The 19747-nt window shown below is 46.6% G+C and overlaps 2 protein-coding genes across 3 annotated transcripts in view; one reads left to right on the top strand and one right to left on the bottom strand.

Moving 5' to 3' along the window:
- Positions 1-19747, top strand: part of LOC138724795 (C-type lectin domain family 4 member A-like) — a 143487-nt gene that overhangs the window by 20967 nt on the left and 102773 nt on the right. The window lies entirely within an intron of this gene.
- Positions 6678-17552, bottom strand: LOC138724346 (solute carrier family 2, facilitated glucose transporter member 3). 2 transcript variants are annotated; one of them, XM_069864331.1, is made up of 10 exons: positions 17467-17552; positions 14324-14419; positions 12844-13004; positions 12330-12570; positions 12010-12172; positions 11198-11385; positions 10720-10824; positions 10196-10297; positions 9767-9970; positions 6678-9262 (listed from the first exon to the last, which is right to left on the bottom strand). In XM_069864331.1, exons 1-10 carry the CDS (start codon positions 17479-17481, stop codon positions 9047-9049), a joined length of 1491 nt encoding a protein of 496 aa, XP_069720432.1. In that variant the 5' UTR covers positions 17482-17552; the 3' UTR covers positions 6678-9046. The 2 variants fall into 2 exon arrangements, with proteins under 2 accessions (XP_069720432.1, XP_069720439.1); XM_069864338.1 differs by lacking the exon at positions 17467-17552 and adding an exon at positions 16523-16683.

The following is a 19747-nucleotide window of genomic DNA, read 5'->3' as shown; positions in this document are numbered from 1 at the left end:
AATGACACCACCAGCAGACTAGCTCTTCCTAATTCCATACTGGTGTCCTGGCAACTTGACATTGCCCAAAGAGTGTACTGAACAACCCATCCCGTTCTTCAACACCCTGACACAGAATGGAACACATCAGAAAGACTAAGTGTGGAATCTACACCAGCCAATTGTCGATTAAAATATTCTGTAGTGCTGAAGATTGAACTGGAAACAGAGGAAAAGCTAGATAGACTGTACAAAGTCATAACCAACTGACTAAATATTGATAGATTTCCTCCAAGCTTTTCATGAGCACTATCTGGAAACGGAAAAAGCATCTTACCTATATTGCCACCACATACTTCCGATGTTCCACTGATGTGCCTTCACTAAATGTTGTTTTTCTTGAGCATGTAATTTGTAGAGATGGATTTGACCATAAAACATTTGGCAGCTCCACGAAGTCAGAGGGTGTGTCAATGGAGAATTCATAACCAGGGAGACAGAGCAAGGAAGAGAGGCTTCACATTATCTTCAGCTCATGCAGAATGGTCATGGGCTATTCCTTAAGAAAAATCTGACAGTGCATCTATCTTGGCACAAGCTGCTGGTCTCTCTAGCCTGTTCTGGTACAATGCTGGCCAGAGTGGGACAGCCACCAGGATGCTTCAGTGCAGAAGGCAGGAACTAAGATAGCAAGCCATACAGGCTGACTAGCATTTTTCTGTGTACTAAGGTGTGAAACAAGCTAGAGCAATACTAGAAAACAGGTCAGACACTGTGAGGTTGAAGGACAAAGTGCAGGCAGGACAATAGCTGCAGGCAGTACAGATCTGGAAGTGCTGGATATGGGACCCCATAGTAGCTACTTGTGCATTTCCTGAACCATGTGACAGAGTGCTTCAGAGAATGAGGCACTGATGTTTCCTTACAGCAAAGAAGCCTTGTGTTCAAATTTCTATCGCAGTCTATTGAGAATGAAGAGCTGGCATTAAAGGCACAGACAGGATATAGAGAGAGGAGGGAGCTTACAGCTCCCAGCTCCAGGGGGGATCAAGATAGAATGGAAAACCACAGATATCAGGGATATTTTAAGGAACAGTTGATTTTAAAAGGCAATCAGGGAGAAGGAGATAGACCAGTGTGCTGAGAAACTCTTCTCTGTTGTTGAGACCTCCCCACAATTCACTCACAAGAACTTTACCACCTGTCCCCATTAAGCTTCCCTTCCAGAACACCATTTCTTTTCATGGTCAGCACAGACCTAGCTGCTGAGAACTTGTGTCCAGTCCCTTCTCATTCTCTGAGACACTGGTTCCTCTCTGCCTACTGGTCACACCACTACCACTTATGGCACTGAACCCTAACAGTGCAGTATTGGCGCAGAGGCTGGGAGGGTTGGTAATGGGCCACATGCAGCTGGTCTTTTTATCTTTCAGTGTGACTGATTACTCTGTTGTCCCATCTACCACCTCCGAGAGGACACTGGCACCTCTCAGTCTCTAAAGTTCTGTAAGAAAGGAGATAAAAATAATTCTGAGGGTTTCATACCTGTCTGTTAAGGTTTCAATGTGAACCAAGGGGGCAGACAGGGGGAAATTATTTTGGACACTGTTATTTCAAAAACCTGGAAAGATGGAAAGTCTGGCTTAAATACAGAAACAGCTCTATCTAACAGCCTTGGCCTATACTTTTAATGCCCTACCTTTGAGCAAATAATCAGGCATGATGTTTGCATGCAACCAAGGTGTTAACACCCACAAAACACGTATCAAATATTTATTTATCTCTAAAGAAAGACCTGACCTCTGATATGAGTTTAAACTGTGTCAGTGGGAAGCCACTTCAAATTTGGTTTCTATGGCTCTGCACCAAAACTTTCTCAGCAGCACCCTGTTTTGAGAGCCTGGGAGCAGTGGGCAAGTCACCTTTGGTCCAAGACCTTCCCAGTCACCCAGCACCTCCTATGTTCCTTTATATTGGCACCAGGGACAGTACAACCCCATTCCCTCGTGCCCCTCTTGCACCACCTTGCCTTTTGATGCGTGCCTTCCACTAACACAATGCTTCCAACTTTCATTGTTGTTGTTGTTGTTGTGACCAAAGCATTACAACATACACAGTTACCCATGAGCTATGTGTGAACATTATCCTTTGCTGACATTTGTCTTGGCTGGTTCTCTTTGTCAGGACCTTGTCTTGCATTACATAATGCAGTTAGGAATATATGGTTATGGCTTGTTCTCTTTGTCAGGATCTTGTCTCGCATTACATAATGCAGTTAGGAATATATGGTTATGGAAAGACTGCTTCTGATAGGGTACTCTGCTAACTTAAGACTAGCTGAGTCAGCTGTACTCTGCATGACCATCATTTTTCCCTGGCTGTAGCACTTAATAAGTATTTTTAATGCCCTCCTTCAAGCAAGGAGAACCCCAGCTTTGTGGACCAAGAGATGAGGTCCCACTGCTAGGTAGGCTGTAGCTCTGAAATAGCTATTTGTTTCAGCTGCAAAGGCTCTCGCAGGCATTCATGATGGAGCAGACACTCATACTTCTCTTTCCCTCAAAAAAGATGACATCTTGTCTGTGAGTCATAACCTATTAGAGTCCTATGGGGCTTCATGTTATTTTGCATACGGCTCAGGGGCCTGTACTTTGGTGCTGCAGCCATCACCTTTCTACCACACATTCTCTTCTGTCTTTCTCTTTCTCGCTCTCTCACTTGTTTCTGTCAAAGTCCATAGCCTTCTGTTTCAGACCCTGTTCCACCTTCTCACACTGATGAACATCTCACCTTCCTTCCAGATCCTGAGGTGGTTCTAGCTTCTATGTCATTCCTCCTTTCCATGGAGATCAGCAACCCACTTTTTACTGATTGCTTCAGTACATCCTCATAATCTTTACAATTTCCCTTCTGTATTCAGCCTCCCAGTGGCCCTTCCATACACTGTAAACCTCTCCAGCCACACACTACTCTGTCCACATCCCTCCACACCTTCACCATTGCTCCCAGCTTTCATCCTCTTCTGGCTCTGCATGTCCACGTCTTCCTCAGTGGAAAATTATTCTGGTGACTATGTCCTAAATCTTGTGGATTCTTCAGGTCATAGACTCGCATCACAGACGTGTGATTGCCTTACACAAATTCATGTGACCATTTGCTAAACAAAAATCGGTTGTGCAACACAAGTGGAGAAGAGACTTAGCGGGTCAGTCATGTCTATCAGATATGATGAAGCTGTGCCTCATGGAGAAGGAAGGGACAATTCTTGTAAACACTGTGTACTTTAGTGGGGTATAGCATAGAAACAAGATTTACCACATCAAGTGAGTTGTTTAATAGTTACACAGCCTGCCTCTGCTAGATATGACATAGTTTTTAGTAGCAGCAATTAAATTGTCTTAGCAATATATATTTTAGGAAAAAAAAAACATTTTCTTTTCTAGTCTAAGCAAGCCTGAATTTCCCTGAATGCTGTCTGTCTCTTGTCAGCTATCTCACATTGTAAAGATTGGACCAGGCTGAAGCATAAGCATGACAGACCAGAGCTATATATTTCAGATTTTCCTGTAGGCATCTCATATTTTCTTCAGAGTCCTCCTCAAAGTGGAGGAAAACTTGGAACTGTGCCCTTGGTCAGTTGTGCAGAAAGCCTGAACACCCCCACACCCCTCACACCCCACCCTGAGATGTAAATTTTCAGTGCAATTTGATGTGTGTTTGATCTACCTACTGGGGGGACGTTTCTCATTATCTGTACAACAGGAGAAAAGGTTGTACTGAGTTACCAACTGCTGCTGCTCCATTGTGGCCTCCCCGCAATGTCATCACCAGCATGTCCACACCTTCCTTCCTCTGTAACAAAACCAATGACAGCACAGTCCCTCACCAAACTAGCAAATGTCCCTTCTTTGAAGGCTACTCTTTCAGGGCTATTAGAAGCTTTGCCTGGAGTTAAGACTGCAACACTGCTTGGTCTCTCACCTAAGTACCTTCCCAAAGGAGTAGCACCTCCCCAGCTACTGAGGTGTCTGGAATTTAAAAAGAGCACAAAATCACACATAGACTTGTGCGCTGGTCACACTGTGGTTAAATTTACTTCCAATAAAATGAGAGGTTTTCCCCATTTATTCTCACAGGAATTATCTGCTTTTCTTGTCTGTAAAACAAATATGTTAATCAGAAATAACACATGCAAGAAGCAACAAATGTTGGCAGTGACACTGTGACACGCATGCTCCACTCTGTAAAACGCCATTGAAACCTTTGATGTGGTTGATGTCACTTGGGGATCTTGTCCACTCAGCAGTGGTTTCTCTCCTAGAAGGGTTCATACACATCCTAAGGCTTTCTGGTTCTGTGGATATGTCAAGACTTTCCACAACATTTGGAATTTTACCAGTGGTAACAGCTACTGCTTGAATTGGAAACACACTGAAACAGATAGAGATGGAATCCAGGGTGGTCCTGACCTGGCATGAACTCCATCCCTGCCAATAGTATGACATCGGAGAAGGGACTGAGAGGCTCACAGGTTTTGTAAGGTAGGCTGTTGGGCAAAGAGATGGGAAGTGGCAGAGGTGGGGGGGGATTTCCTCCAAGACTTATTCTGATTAAATTTTGACTTCCTTTGTTATCAGTCTCCTTTTGTGCTCCCTTTCTGCCTTCCTTCCACTTCAGAGCCAGTTATGGGTGGGATACAGAGACCTGGAGTGTCTGCTTCCCATCAGAGGCCATGTTCCACCAGCTCTGAGTATACACAAGAGGTAACACGGGGACATTAACAGGAAAAAAAGCCCACTGCAGCTATATCTTAGTCTCACACATTGCTCTGGGGGCTACCTTAATTTTCAGAGGCTTGTGCAATGCTTTGAAGGTCTTTGCAGTGCCACTCACACAGCAAGCTAGAACAAAGCTCTGTGGGTAGCCTCAAAGACTCACCTGTTCAAATCAGCTCTGCCACTGCATCACCCCTCTGAGCTGAATGACATTTTTGTGGAGGATTGTGGTGTAAGAACTGCCTACATGCTCCCATGAACATGATGGACGCTTTGAACAGAAAACAACCCATCTTCAAGTATTCAAATCATTTAATTGCACCTTTTGAAGCTTCCTTATGAATTTTCAGAAATTAAATAAGCACATCTAAAATACATTCACAATTTTATCAGAAAAATTCATCATTACTTTAGGGCTCAGTGAATCACATGCTTTGGCCCTGAACGACTTCACTCTCCAGTTCCCATTTTGACAACAAAGAAGAAATGCTGTAGTTGAGCTTGGCCTAAATGTGCTTATGAGTTTGGATGGCTGGATTTTTTTTTTTTTTTTTGCCAGCTCAGCCACAGAGCTGAAAAACAAACATACATAGCTTAGCCCCGAGCACTCCCCAGCTCTTAGGTTGCCTCCATAACAAACTTTGCAAAACCCAGGCACCAGCTAGGAACATGCAGCAGCCCCTCATGTCAGGTTTCAGAAAGCCTGTACTGCTACTGTGTTACACTAAGCTTTTTCAGACTTGTTATAAATGACCACACTGCCAGGCCAGTTCAGCAGCAACTTTATTATCCAGGGCTGGGGAGCTGGGTAATACAGATCTGGGTGCACCGGGAGCTCCTGCTCTACCAACATGCACACTAAACCACACTTGCCACACTTTTTTAAACATTTGTTCTCATGTATATTCATTCAGTTTCATGAATATTACTATCATCTTCGAGAATGTTCCTTCCCTTTAGTGCACCTGGCCCCTCCCGCATGGCCCAGGGCCTCTCAAGAGCTCCTCCCCCATCCCCGCACACCAGTCTGCACAATCCAATACAGCTAAACCCTGCACAAATGTTAAACTCCCCATTTTTTTCAAACGCTTAAATTTGAAGATAAACATTCACAACTTCACAATTGCCGCCATTTCCTGTCATGCTGACATTAATCTCCTTAATATCCATTCTCACAGACTTATTGCACCCCACTGTTTCCTGGTTGCTTTATGCAATGCTGGAGCTGGCCTAGCCCAATTCTTCCTGTAGAGTACCTCACTTTTTCACAAACTGTTCTCACTTTCTGCACAGAAACAAGACTCCTTTGGGTTCTAAGGTGGCAAAAGGCTGTATGACAGGGAAAGGAGTGCACTAGGGCTTGTTGCCTCATGGCAATTAATGGGTACAAGAGAGCCATGGGCAAGAGCAGTCAACAGACCGGTCAGTGGATAAGGAATGCCACAGCCACTATGGTAAGGGTGTAGCATAGGAGAAGTGGCCCAAAGAGGACATCGAGGTCACTTGCCACAGAGAGGGAATGACTCCATCTTCACAGCAGAGAATTCAAGGACCTCTCAGAAGAGTGCAGGGGCAGAAGTCTCAGGCATTTTAGCTCTAGACAGAATCCCCAACCTCCAGCAACTTCCCTCCTTTTACTGAGAAATACCGGGAAAGTATTTGAATGCAAACAAGTCAGTTAAGTACATCTTTTTAGTTTAAAAACTTCTAAAGAATAGTAGTAAGTGAATTTATTATGTGATATGCATGAAGGCTGAAAGAAACTCATGTCCACTAAAATAAACCAGCAAATCCAGGGTGTGGGGCTAACCAGAAAGGTTACAGGGCAAAAGTTGGGGGCATTCTAGGATGTAGTCCCAGGCTGTGATACAGGATTAAGAAATACAAGACCTATAAGATAACGGCAAAATCCAAACCAGACACTTACTTCTACAATTTTTATTTTAAAAAACAAACAACATTAATAAGCATATAAAACCCATCCAAAATATTCACAATGCAGTTACAGAAAAAGAAACTAAGAGAGATACCATGTATATAGTTAGAAAGACCTACACATTTCAGTCCAAGCCAATATAAATCTCTGAAATAAAGTATGGAATGCTCTTATGCACAGCTGCAGGGGGAACTTCCTAACATATAGATGCCCTTATAGAAATATGCCTAGAAGTGCTGGAAGGTCAAAAGGCAGGAACAAAATCTGTATAACTGAGCCAAAATATGAAAACTGCTAGAGAAAACTTGATGTAATAGGATTGCATTGTGCAGAGGGGAATATAGCAATTGAAGTTACAGAAAGTATTTGACAGCAGCAAGTTTTACTGACCTTTGCAACTGTTTCTCTTTAGGGAAGGTAAAAATATCCTCATTCTAGTTACTGAAAGTGCTAGATATGTGTCCCCAGAACAGACATCAACAGGAACATTTAGTCTGCTCTGAAGCAGTATGCTGTCAAGAAAGCTTGGGCTATCATTCATGCTGCAACAATTTTGCTGTTATTCCCCTAACCCACTTTGGAATCTGTGGACCTGCCCTTCTTCTAGAATATCCCACGACGACTCCAGCACGAGTTGGCAGGTAAACTGTGGTTTGATCGTCTGAAAACAGAAGATCTCAGAGCAAGAGTCTAAATTGGACCTACCTCTGTACTGCCTTTAGATAGCTTGGGCAGGTCTAGACACAGGCTTGGAGTGTCTCTCAACAGAGCACAGCAGTCTGTGAAACAAAGCTCCCTTGATTGCAAGTACAGTGTATGTGCTACTTTTTGCTTTCCTCAAGCACACTAGCTTGACAGCAAGGGTAGGTGTATACATACTCAATTGCCTTCCAGTATGACAAGCAGGGAGCCCAAGATTTACTGGTGTAAAATTACTGTCTGTCATTTCCCTTTTACCAGAGGCTGTTTACAGGGCTGTACACACACGCAGAGCACACTGCACACTGGTAAGCATCACATCACACAGATCTTCCAGAGAGGACACATGGGGCAAAGCATCTGGCCTATGGTGCAGACAGAGAAATACAGACTTTCAGACTGCTATCTCTACCTGTATGAACTCACATGCCATAACTGACTATGACTGTGTCCAGAAGGGTCACACTACATGCCTCTAATATTTAGAAGAGCAATAACTAAGAAAATACAGCTTTAGAAAATAATTTTTGTCTTTGCACACTTTCAAGTAACAATCTGCAAATTTCACTCTCTGACCAAACCGAATACACTAGAGAAGGCAAAAAAGTAAAATCAAGCAGGCAGCAAGCTACCTTCTGGTTTGCAATCAACCACCCTCAATCATCCCATACAACACTTCACCACAACTGAAAACTAACACAACCCATTTGCTGCAATACCAATCAACACTTGGGAAATGCATTTAAAACTGCCACCCAAAACATCCCAAATCAGAGAGATTTTGGTGGACAAACATACCTCATCTTACCAAAAAGAAATTCAAAGAATTGCATACTAGAGGGCACAAATAACCTAAAGGTGACCTACATAATTAGCTGTTGTACATACCATCCAAAATGCCCAATCTTCTCTTTAGTACCACATTTTTCCTTTACAGTCATATTGCACCTCAAGTCTACAGCATCTTTTGTTAGAATAGCTATTTCTCTTAAACATCTTAAATTTCATGATCTGTACACTTCTGTACACCATTAAAAAAATAAATATTTACAAAGTGACATACAAATAAATAAACTTAAGTAAAAGTATGCTTTCAGTCTGTCTATACAAAAAATAAAAGAGCAGGAAAAAATATGCATGTAACTTGGTCCCCTGTTTCCTGAGGCTGAAAAAGTGCACACTGGATAGGAAAAAAGCAAGGAGATGGCTTTTTGGTAGGCTTGTTGAATTCCAGTGTAACACTGCACAGGCGCACACAGTAGACTCAATGGGTTGGGGACTTGTATAGTGGGTCACTTCAACTCACTACAAAAATAGTAATTAGATTTAAATACATAACGGTCACTGCGTGCGTAGGTATGTTAACCCCAAATAGCAATTACAGGTGAGAAAAGCAGAAATATTGCTAGCTCTTCTCTGTTCTCTTGATGTTTATGACAGAGAAAACAAGATTATTTCTGCAAGTGCCAGGTATCTTCTGGTACTTGAAAGTGGGATCACCCACATCAGGTTTGCTTAATGCCTGGCAGAATGGGAGAGTATGTGGAAGCAAAGATGAAAATAGCAGCAACAGAGGAGGAGGAAAATGTTCCAGTTCTCAGCTTTCTTTGCTCATGCCTTTAATGACATTTGTCAAAGAAAGGGTGTGTCAGGAATCTTAGGCAACTTCTTTGTCAGGCTGTATGCTGTTCAGCTCCACCATGGGGTTCTTCTCCACAGGTGATGTGGGCCTGGCTTCTGCTCGTCCTTCAAAGCCCCTGGAGATGTCTTCAAAAGTCCTGCCCTTGGTCTCTGGCACTTTGAAGAATGTGAAGACAAAGAAGATGACCAGAAACACAAGAAAGATGAGGAAGACATAGGAGCCACATAATTTCTGCAGAGAGGACAAAAGCAAGAGATTAAATTTGAAAAGCTCAAACCTAAATGTGAGGTCATTTGCTGCTGACAAGTCAAAATTCTAATACCATTCACCAACAATGCCCTTCCTGACTTTTCCTCAACCCAGCAGTTTTTAAAATATGTGCTTGTGGGCTTCTGAAATGCTTTAGGTTCCTGGGGGTGACCAAAATCATGGTTTTTGAAAGGAAAGCCTTGATGCACTAAGTTAAGATAGCTTAATAAACGTTGTAAAAGCTGTTAGCAGTTAAGACAGCAGAATATGAAGCACTCAATCTTCAGTACCATCAGAACACAGAATCTTAGACTTCTGGAAGACTAACCAGGTCTCTGCTCCAAGCAAGGAAAACTTCAAGGAGAGATCAGGTTAAGGGTCACAGAGTGATGTTTTAAAGTCACCAAGTATGGAGATCCTACAACCACTCCCTAGACACCTATTCGAATGCTGCAGCACACAGTCCTTTGCAAACTGGGTCTTTACCTCTGCATAGGGGAAGAGCATTCCCACTAAGAAATTGGAGGTCCAGTTGGAACAACCAGCCACTGCCATGGCTGCAGGCCGTGGACCCTGGCTGAAGAGTTCTGCCACAATGAACCAGGGGATAGGGCCAGGGCCAACCTCAAAAAGAGCCACAAAGCCAAAGGTGGCAACAATGCTGATGTATCTGATCCAGTCCACAGTGTCCTGCAAGGGAACAAAAGTGATTAGCTTCACTTTGAGAGGCAAATACAGCACAGCACAATACCATCTCCTGTGTGACAACTTCCTCAGCCGCACTGTAAACAGTTTCAGCAGTTAGGAAGCTGCTGTATGGACCCTCCTGCAGGGTAGATTTGCAGTGCAAGGCAGATGTATAGTCTAATAGGGTCCCTCCTGGGGTCAGCTGGAACAATAACACCCATTACTCACCTTCAGAGCTAAAGCAATGGTCATAAGAACAGCACAGACAGCCATGCCACCCAAACCAACCAAATGGAGGGTCCTGCGCCCTGCACGCTCCACCAGGAACAGCTAGAAACACAAGAGAAAAAAAATCCATGACTTTGGCAGCAAGAGCAGAAGAGGCTCCCTTGCTCAGTGTGCCCTGTACCTCTTTATCTGCCTATAGCCATCAGTGCAGGTCACCAGGGGACTCCATCCTTGGGTACAAGTTATTTCTCTCTGGTTCTTGCTACTGCCTTTTCTTAAGATTGTTTTCACCCATGCATTCCTTTTCACTCCCTCTTTTCCAAGGATAACAGTATCCCTTTTCTTTATTCCTCCTCTCCCACAAAGTGCTTTAATGCATTCTTTTCTCTACTCTTACAGGCCATTGCCTGGCCCAAAGAATTTCCACAGCCGGACTACTTGTGTTCAGTTGCATTTTCCCTGCTGCCCCACAAAAAAACTATTCCAGACAGACAAGTCATGCCAGAAGGCCCAGTTCCACTTACCGACACAACAGTGAAGACTGTGTTGACCACACCAGCTCCAATGGTGGCATACACAGGCTGTGTGATACCAGCTCTTTCAAAAATCCCTGTAGAATAATAGAATACCTAGGAAGAGAAGCAAAAATTGGACACTGTCATGATTCTAGAGTTTGACAGCATGCCTCTTGTTCCCTGTCTAACAGCTTGCATGCTCAACACGGGGCTTCTAAGCAGCACTCAACAGTACAAAATACCATCGTTCCAGTCAAGGTTCATTTCACTTGATGCAGGAGTGCAACGTTTTGCCAGAGGGTGTGTGGGAAAAGTGAAAGCAAATATAATCTTCACCTTCCATCTTAGCAATCCCTGCAATTACCACAAAACAGTGACCTCCAGTCAATGTGCAAAAATGGGACTTTAGAAGCACAGTTCTCTAAATCAGTGCAAGTGTAGCCAGAGGTAAGAGAAGCCCATCGGATGGGACAGGATGATAACTCACAGCATTAATGCCTGAGAGCTGCTGGGAGAGCTGCAGCATGATAGCAATGATAATGGCTTGACGGTAGTTTGGAGAACGGAAGAGCTCTATCACAGTTGCCTTCTTTTCCTGGGACATTTTAGCACTTTCTTCTTTCATCTCCTGGATGTCTTGAGACACATCTTCAGTACCGCGGAGCTTCTGAAGAACTAGAGGGAAGAATCAAAAAGTGACAGCTATAATACATCCATGGCTTGTAATATTCCCCCATCCCATCCTGCTGTTTCAGGAAGGGCACACTGGAAAGACTGGACCACATGTTAGTCAGTGCTTGGACCTCCTGCATGGGAAAGACTTGTGCCTCTACATGCAGCCTTGCTTATCTTTTCAATCCAGAGGTCAGGGTTCTGTGATCAGTAGGGAAGCCAGGCCCAGGTCCTGCTCTTGTTGTTTGATCTCCAAACTTAATTAATCCATAATTCTTTTCACATGTTTGCCAAAGCTGACTCTAGCCCTCTGTAGTATAAGCAGGAAACACCCTCCAAGCTCCTTCTTAAATATCAGCCTATTTCCTGCCTTTCACAAGCTGGCCCTGTTACATCAGGTGCCACACCTCACATCTCAATCCCACCTACAGTCTCTGTTGGGATGCCAGGTTTCTCACATATCCCAGGCCTGGTGCAACCTAAAAGATGGGAAGGTAGGTCTGGTGCCCTCCGGGTGTCACACCCCAATTCACCACAAGATCCAGAGCCAGTCCTGGCCTCCCACTTAAGCTCAATGCAGGCTGGAAGCCAGAAAACAGTCCTGCCTCTTAAGAGATGAGTTCTTACCCGCTTGTGCCTTCTCTTCCTCCATCTTGTTGATCAATAGGAAACGGGGGCTCTCAGGGCAGAAGAGAAGAGCCACACACTGCAGGACTGCTGGCAGGATCGTGAATCCCAAAAGCAGTGGCCAATGTGCTTCAGTTCCCATGATACCCTGGAGGCCAAAGATCTACAACAAGAGTTGGAGAAAAACTACTGATTCCTCATGACCACAGCAGTGAGTGCAACAGGACAACACAACACTCCTGATAGCAAGTGTAGCCCACCTCACCCTCCTCCAGCCCTCCTCTCCCATGAGGGCAGGATCAGGTAGTGTTAAAGCCTACCTGTGCCACCAGGATGCCCACAACAATGCCCAGCTGGTTGAGGGTGCCAAAGGCTCCACGGAGGCTGGTGGGTGAGACCTCACTGATGTACATGGGCACAAAGCCAGTGCAGAGACCACAGAAGATACCAATAATGAAGCGGCCAATAATCAGCATCTCCATTGCCTTTGCCATCTTAGAGAAGGCCATCAGAGTGCCACCAACAAAGGCAAGGATGTTCACCAGCAGCATGGAGTTCCTCCTGCCAGGATAAAGATTGAGCAGTTACATTTCACTCACATTATAGTGAAAAAAAAAATCACTGAGGAGTAAACCTGCCCATAATGCCCATCTCAGGGGATGGAGAAGAGAATAATTCCCATCAGCTCCTGCCTTGGCCTGCAACCCTTTCTTTCAGAAACCCACACATTCCTGATTCCTCCTTCCTTCATCTCACCTCTGCCCTCTTCCTCCCAACACCCCACTGTAGAAGGGAAAAATTTCCAAATGGTTTCAATTCCTATTCCCAATTTACCTGCCCAATCTGTTGGCAAACACACTGACTGAGAAGGAGCCGATCATGCCTCCTACTGAGAAGATAGCCACGGAAAGAGACCACATAGAGGTGAGGAGCTCAGGGGAGACAGCCTGCCCTTTCCGTTCTGACAAGGTTCCATTGAAGAAGTTCTGAATGATCTGCAACAGAAAGCAGGTGGAGACAGGGTTACAATCCAGTAAGAGACTGGGGTAGAGGGGAGGTTACTTCTGAGGTCTTCCTTCTGTTTTCATGGAAGCAAGCAGCAAAAAAATTAGTAGATGGCAGCAAGTCAAACAAGGGGAAGATCAGGGTGCAGAAAGAGGAACTTCAAGAAGTTCAGACACAGGTGACAGTGTGATGAGGGAGAGATTGCTTCAATGAACATGATGGGAATGGGCCTGTGATGATTAAGGAAAACAGGTTTATCTTCTGAGTGTTCCAGGATAACGTTAGTCACTGGGGTGCTTGACAGGGGTGGAGGGGATGCGAGAGTCAGTTGGGAGTGAGAGGAGAGGGAACAAAATCAGATGAGCAGAGAATGGCACCTTCTGGCAGTTCAAAAGCTCTGGCAGCAAGGATGGGCTTTCTGGGATGGAAACAGTTTAAGAGACACAGTTTCACTGAGCCATGCCTGAAAACCTGCAACACTATAACAACAGTCCTTTTGCTGTCCCATGTGGATGTGGCAGGGCTGTGCTGCTGGTCTCCAAGACATCCTCTTTGAAGAGGCAGGAAATTCTGCAACGGCTGAGGGGGACATGGCCTCAGAGCATCCACCCCCAGCAGATGGCAGCAGGACACTAACTAGGAAGGACCCAATCCCCATCCCCCACTGTTTGATGTGACAGCTATTCCCGGAGACTGGGTGGATGTGGTATTGGTGACTCAGTTCCCAAGAGAGGAACGTCAAATAGTTCGAAGTAAACCACATTTCTCATTTTCTTCATCTCTTTCTTAGGCTACAGTCATGAGATGATTTGGCCAGAGTGCCCCAGTCACAACCATTCCACAAGCACTGAATCTACACTGAACAAAAGGAATGAAAAAATAAAAAGCCCGAGATAGCCCCCAAAATAAACTAGAGCAATTGTAATCCCTACCATCCTTCATCATCCTTCAACTTTTTTCTGCATGCTGGTTTCTAAATTCCTTCTGTCACAGCTGGTTTAATATAACTCAAAACTGAAGTGGCTCACATTCCTTCATGCACCAAATATAGATCTACCAGGAAGATCTATTTGACATCTCCCTGTCCCCTCTGCACTCTTAAATCAACCTCTGCTTGCTCTCACTCTCCTCTCCAAAACTTTACCCTTCCTGGTTATTGTTGTAGTTGAGAGGGGGTCTTGAATGTCTTCCTGACTTCATAAACCAGAATCAAATCATTAGCAGCTTAGGAGACAGCTCTTCTTTTTACACACGAGTTTTCTCACTAGCCCTTCACTCAAACCATCTCCCAACTCATTCTTCCTCTCACCTTCTCAGGAGCATTGATGACACCAGTGTTATATCCAAACTGGAGAGATCCAATGGCAGCAATGGAAACAGCATAAATAAGGGGTGCTGTGATTTTCTGCAGAAATAAAGAAAATTTAGTTAATTAGTTTTTTCCATTTGTTCTACAGAACTTGAATTTCTCCTCTGCAGCTGCACCTTGTAGGTCAAAGGTGCAACTGCACCAAAGGCAGCAAAAGGGGCTTTTATCAGCAAGGGTGGGCAGCAGTAACAGACTGAAAAGGGAGATGGTGGGACTGACTGTACAGCAGGTCCTGTGACTAGAAGTAGCAGGACTTGTTAGGATCTCCTCCAATTTATTATATCCTGACCTTCATCAACTATTCTCATCTCATTAGTAATGAATACACTGCCTGCATTAGTGGCTGTTATTTTGGGTTGATCTGATTTACAGAAAAGCTTTCGCTGATCTCTGGCATGCCATGAAACAAAGGTCTAACTCCTGCCCATGCCAACTAACAAATTCCCATAACTTGAATCTCAGATCTGCCCATAGGCTAAACCAGCAGTCACTCCTAACAATTAAAACCCGCACTCTTCAGCGACAGGCCTGCTTTTCCCAGGCTGGAGCTTCCCAACCCTCCCCCAGGGCACTGGCACAGCAGCCTGCCTCAGAGGCAGCTGCCTTCAGCTTTCTTGACACTGTGGCAATACTCGGTATTTTAAATGAAGCACAGGGAACCTGTGTGTGTATGTACGCATCTCTATCAAATTAAGAAATCCTGAGCCCTCAGACCCATAGAAGATTGACCCCGCAGCCTCATAAGTCCCGCAGATTGAGAAAAGCATCTAACATTTTCCACATTTTTAAAGCTTGTAGCTTTAAGCCAGCTCTGTGCTAGGGAGACACAGGGAGCAGGTGACTCAAGAGTTGGCATTCAAGATGGCCAGTGCTTCAGCTGGTAAAATTTGGAAAGAACGTCTCAGGAGCGATTCAGGATGCTTTTAAAAATATTACTAGTCCCTTTACCAAGGCTTTCTAATTATTGTCCTAAGGCTCACACTGGAGGGAAAGGTACTCTTCCACGGGGCCTACTACTGCAGCTCTGCCAGTCTCTCCCTTTTCAGATCGGCTCCAGGAGCAAGGGCTCTTAAGGCTGCTCTAAATTTGCCAGTAACCACCTGCCAGTGGACACACTAGCTTTACCAATCTTTCAATCCAAGCATCTAAATGCTTCTAGCCTGCACAAGCCTCACACCTACCAGTCAGGCCCCAGTAAACAGAAACTAGGGAAATGACTCTCAGGCAGTTTCCCCCACCGACATGATGTAAATGTCTCAGGCTGAGCTCTCTTCCTGTCAAGGCTAGTGATTTGAGAAACAAGATTAGATCCTTTTCTCACAGGGGCCAGATTATTCCCCAGGTACCACTGACACCTAAACGCCACCCAGGTAGTCCAGGGCTTCTCCGTGCCACCCTGTGACTGCTCCCCTCATTTCTGTCGCAAAGAAATGTGGCATATAAACACACGGATACAGCTCTTTCAGAAGGGCTGAGTGCCTGTGAAAGAGCCATTTCATTAAGACATTTAAGCACTTTTCAAGGACTCCAGGCCAGGTCATCCCTTGCCAGGAGGTACAGCAAAGCTGAGGACAAAACCCAGCTCTCCGTATTTCCAACACAATGACTCAACGCATGAGCACCTTTCCCCGCAAGGTTCTGCTTTGTCATAGTTTGCAGTGGTCCTAGCTGGCCTTTTTCTTCTGGGTGCAGCAGGGACCATACATGGTACACACGGTTAGTAGTTCTACCGTTTTTCACACTCCCTTTCCCTGGCTGTCGTCCGCTATTCACCTCCTGCCCAGTCTCGTACCCCGTGGACATCACACGGCCTGACCCATCCCCTCCCCTGAGTCACTGCGATCCAATGCGTGGATCTTCTGTTACCGCTGGAAGCGTCTCGCTTCCCAACAGACAAGAGGCTCAGAAATAGTACAGCTACACTCATCCTACCCAAAGGCTCGAGGCTGAGGACTAGACGCCCTACACCGGCAAGGAATTCAAACCACCACCCTTCCCTCCCACCACAGGCAGCCAGCAGCGTTCGTTATCCAAGAGATGCTTCTCGGCAGCCCTCTCCTTCACGCACTGGAAGCTCAGAGCAACATAACAACTTGTTGAGCGCAGCGAGAGCGGCCATCCCGCCCTCCTCTAAGCGACCTTGAGCAGATGCTCCGCTCTCCTCTGCCTCATCTTCTCGCATCTCCTCTCAACATGGCGGTGAGGGCCCGGGCCGCCCCGACTCTGCTCTCCCCGGCATCCAGCACCGCCTTCAGCTCGGCGCCCGCTGCCTCTCTCCTCACGCCGCCCCCAAACGCGCGGTCATTGCCCCGCTCGGCGGCCGCACGCCCCGCGCGTAGCTGCGGCCCCGCTGCGATACCGACAGTCCTGCCCTCCCGAGGGGAAAAGACACGCTTTGCTTTCTCCTTGAAATTTAAAACTACCTGTATTAGAAGCCAGACCACTACTACAGAAAAAAAAAACAACAAACTCAAACGCTTTTAAAACCAACCTTTCCTTTTTGCATCGTGAATCCTAGGACAGACGGGTGCTGCCCTGCCAGCAAGGCAAACCCCGCGATCAATAAAAAAAAAACGCAGATGGCATCGCCCGGATCATCAGGCCACACGCACGGGAAACCGATCCATCTGGTGAACTGAGAGCAACCCCCACCACGACCTTCTCCCGGATCCCTCGCCGACGGAGGCGGCACCGCATCCATCCATCCCCCCGTACTTCCATCCCCACCGGCACCGCATGCATCCATCCAGCCGTGTTCCCATCCCCACCGGCATCGCATCCATCCATCCAGCCGTGTTCCCGTCCCCACCGGCACCGCATCCATCCATCCAGCCGTGTTCCCGTCCCCGCCGGCACCGCTACCGCATCCCTCCATCCCCACGGCCGGCACCGCTACCGCATCCGCCCACCCCTCCATCCACCGCCAGCACCACATCCATCCATCCACCCGTCCATCCCTCCCTCCCTCCCTCCATCCCCACCGGTACCCGGGGGCGACCAGAAGGCCCCGAGAGGCGGCTGCCCACCCCCGGCCAGCTCGCCGCAGCCCATGGAGAAGCCCGGAGCTCGAGCTCCCTCCGCACCTTCTTGGCGTCCATGGCCAGCGGTCGCGGCTCCCACCTAACGGGCCGAGCACCGTCCCCTCGCCCCACGCTCCGGCACCGCGCAGCCTCACGCGTGCCTAGCCGGGCGGCGGTTTTATGGGCTGTGCCAGGGGCGGGGGGCGGGGGCGGGGCCGAGGAGGGGCGCCTCGGCTTCCCCGGAAAAAAAAAAAAAAAAAAAGATAACTCGTCTGTCTGAGCTTCTGAATTGGAAATGACGGCAGCGGCGCTTCCGCCGGCGTGAGCTGGAGCCGCGCGGCCGGGGCACCCGGAGCGCCCTGGGTCGTTGGTTACTGGTAGAGTCATAGAACCAAGCATCATCGGTCCAACTCCTGTCCCTGCACAGGAGAACCCCAGCATTAGCACCATCTGTCTGAGGGCGTTGGCCAAATGCTGCTGGAATATTGTCAGGCTTGGCACCGTGACCGCTTCCCTGCGGAGCTGTTCCAGTGCTCCACCAACCTCCGAGTGAAGAATCTTTCCTAATATCCAACCTAAACCTCCCCTGGCACATCCTCAGCCACTCCCTCAGGCCCTGGCACATCTTCTCCCATTCCCTCAGGTCCTGTAACTGGTCGCCAGAGAGAAGAGATCTGCACCAGCTCCTCCTCCCCTTGTAAGGAGGCAGAAAACTACAATGAGGTCCCCCCTCAACCTGCTCTTCTCCAGGGTGAACAGGCCAAGTGGTTTTACCCGCTCCTCATGCGGCATCATCTCTTAACCCCTGAACAACTGTGCAGCCTCCTCTGGACACTCTCCAGTGGCTTTAGATCCTTTTTATAGTGCGGCACCCAAAACTGCACACAGTACTAAAGATGGGGACGCACCAGTGTGGAGTAGAGTGGGACAATCGCCTCCCTTGACCAGCTGGCAATGCTGTGCTTGACGCACCCCAGGACACAGCCGGCCCTCTTGGCTGCCCGGGCACTGTTAGCTCATGTTCAGCTTGCTGTCAGCCAGAACCCCCAGGCCTCTTCCCACAGGGCTGCTCTCCAGCTGCTCCCAAATCTGTATGTATATCCAGGGATGCCATGTCCCAGGTGCAAAATCTGGCACTTGCCTTTGTTAAATTTCATGTAGTTGGCAGTTGCCCAGCTTTCCAATGGGGAGGTACACTGGTGATTTGCATGCTATAAAGTTGTTTCCAATCTATAGTTACAACAGGGAGGCAGGTAACAATGGGTACAGAGGCAGCTGCACAAATAGCACAGGCGTAAGTCTAACACTGCCCTGAGGATGCTCTTCCCACCTCCCAAAGCTGTAGGGTGAAGCACAGTTCTGGATAATTGGGTTTGGGGATTTTTTGGTTGGTTGTTTGCTAACTTTTGTTTCTGTGGAGGGTTGTGGGTTTTTTGCTTTTTTTTCCTTTGGTTGGGTTTTTAAAATATATATATTTTTCCTATGAATCTAGAATCTCCGGGGACAAAGCTTGAGTTGTGACTCTGCAGCTGCGTTTAGTTGCGAACTTGTGCCGTGTCAGCTAAACTGTGCTACTAAGCTTCATATTTTGCCTGTGGGAAAGCTGGGGAGGCACTCTTTATCAAGGATTGTAGTAATAGGATGAGGGGGCATGATTTTAAGCTGAAAGAGAGGAGATTTAGATTAGATATAAGGAAGAATTTTTTTTTTTACTGTGAGAGTCATGAGACACAGGAACAGGTTGCCCGGAGAAGGTGGTGGTTGCCCCATCCCTGGAGGTGTTTAAGGCCAGGCTGGATGAGCCTTTGAGCCACCGGGTTCAGTGGGAGTTGTCCCTGCCCATGGCAAGGGGGTTGGAACTGGATGATCTTTAAGGTCCCTTCCAACCCAAACCATTCTATGATTCTATGATATTTATTTGTAGTCCATTTTTAAAGTCAATCAATGGGAAAATATACCAGGAGAGTAATGAAGAGGAGTGCAAAAGGCAAAACCACTGTCAAACAGTAACAGTCCTTACTGAATTAAGAATCTGCCAAGAATTTTGACTCCCGAAAACAGCAATACCTCAGAGCTAGGGCTGGAGGCGAGACTGGGAGAGAAAGCTGGCTTTTGCCAGTTTTCATTCTTAGGAAATTGTGGGAGGAGCAATTGCCTTCATCATCAGATTCCGATGAAGCTGAAGGATTACATTTTAATTTCACATATTTATTTGGCAAGGTCAACTGACCACACATAACTGGAAATGAACAAGTCAAATGGGGTGACACTTTCCCTCACTCCCTTCATGTGGTGGTGTCGAAATATTATTCTCAACAGCAAGACAGTTGTATGAAAAGGCAAA

This window comes from Phaenicophaeus curvirostris, chromosome 1 (genome assembly GCF_032191515.1).
Source record: "Phaenicophaeus curvirostris isolate KB17595 chromosome 1, BPBGC_Pcur_1.0, whole genome shotgun sequence".
Classification (NCBI taxonomy): domain Eukaryota; kingdom Metazoa; phylum Chordata; class Aves; order Cuculiformes; family Cuculidae; genus Phaenicophaeus; species Phaenicophaeus curvirostris.
The sequence above is the reverse complement of the archived record's forward strand: the minus strand, read 5'-3'. Positions and strand labels throughout refer to the sequence as shown.

Coding starts and splice junctions, on each gene's coding strand:
- LOC138724346 (XM_069864338.1), bottom strand. CDS start 16,555: ATGAGGCAGAGGAGAGCGGAGCATCTGCTCAAG. Junction 14,420..16,522: donor GAGCGGAGCATCTGCTCAAG/GTCGCTTAGAGG, acceptor TTATTTCTGCAG/AAAATCACAGCACCCCTTAT. Junction 10,825..11,197: donor AGCTCTCAGGCATTAATGCT/GTGAGTTATCAT, acceptor TTCTCTTCCTAG/GTATTCTATTATTCTACAGG.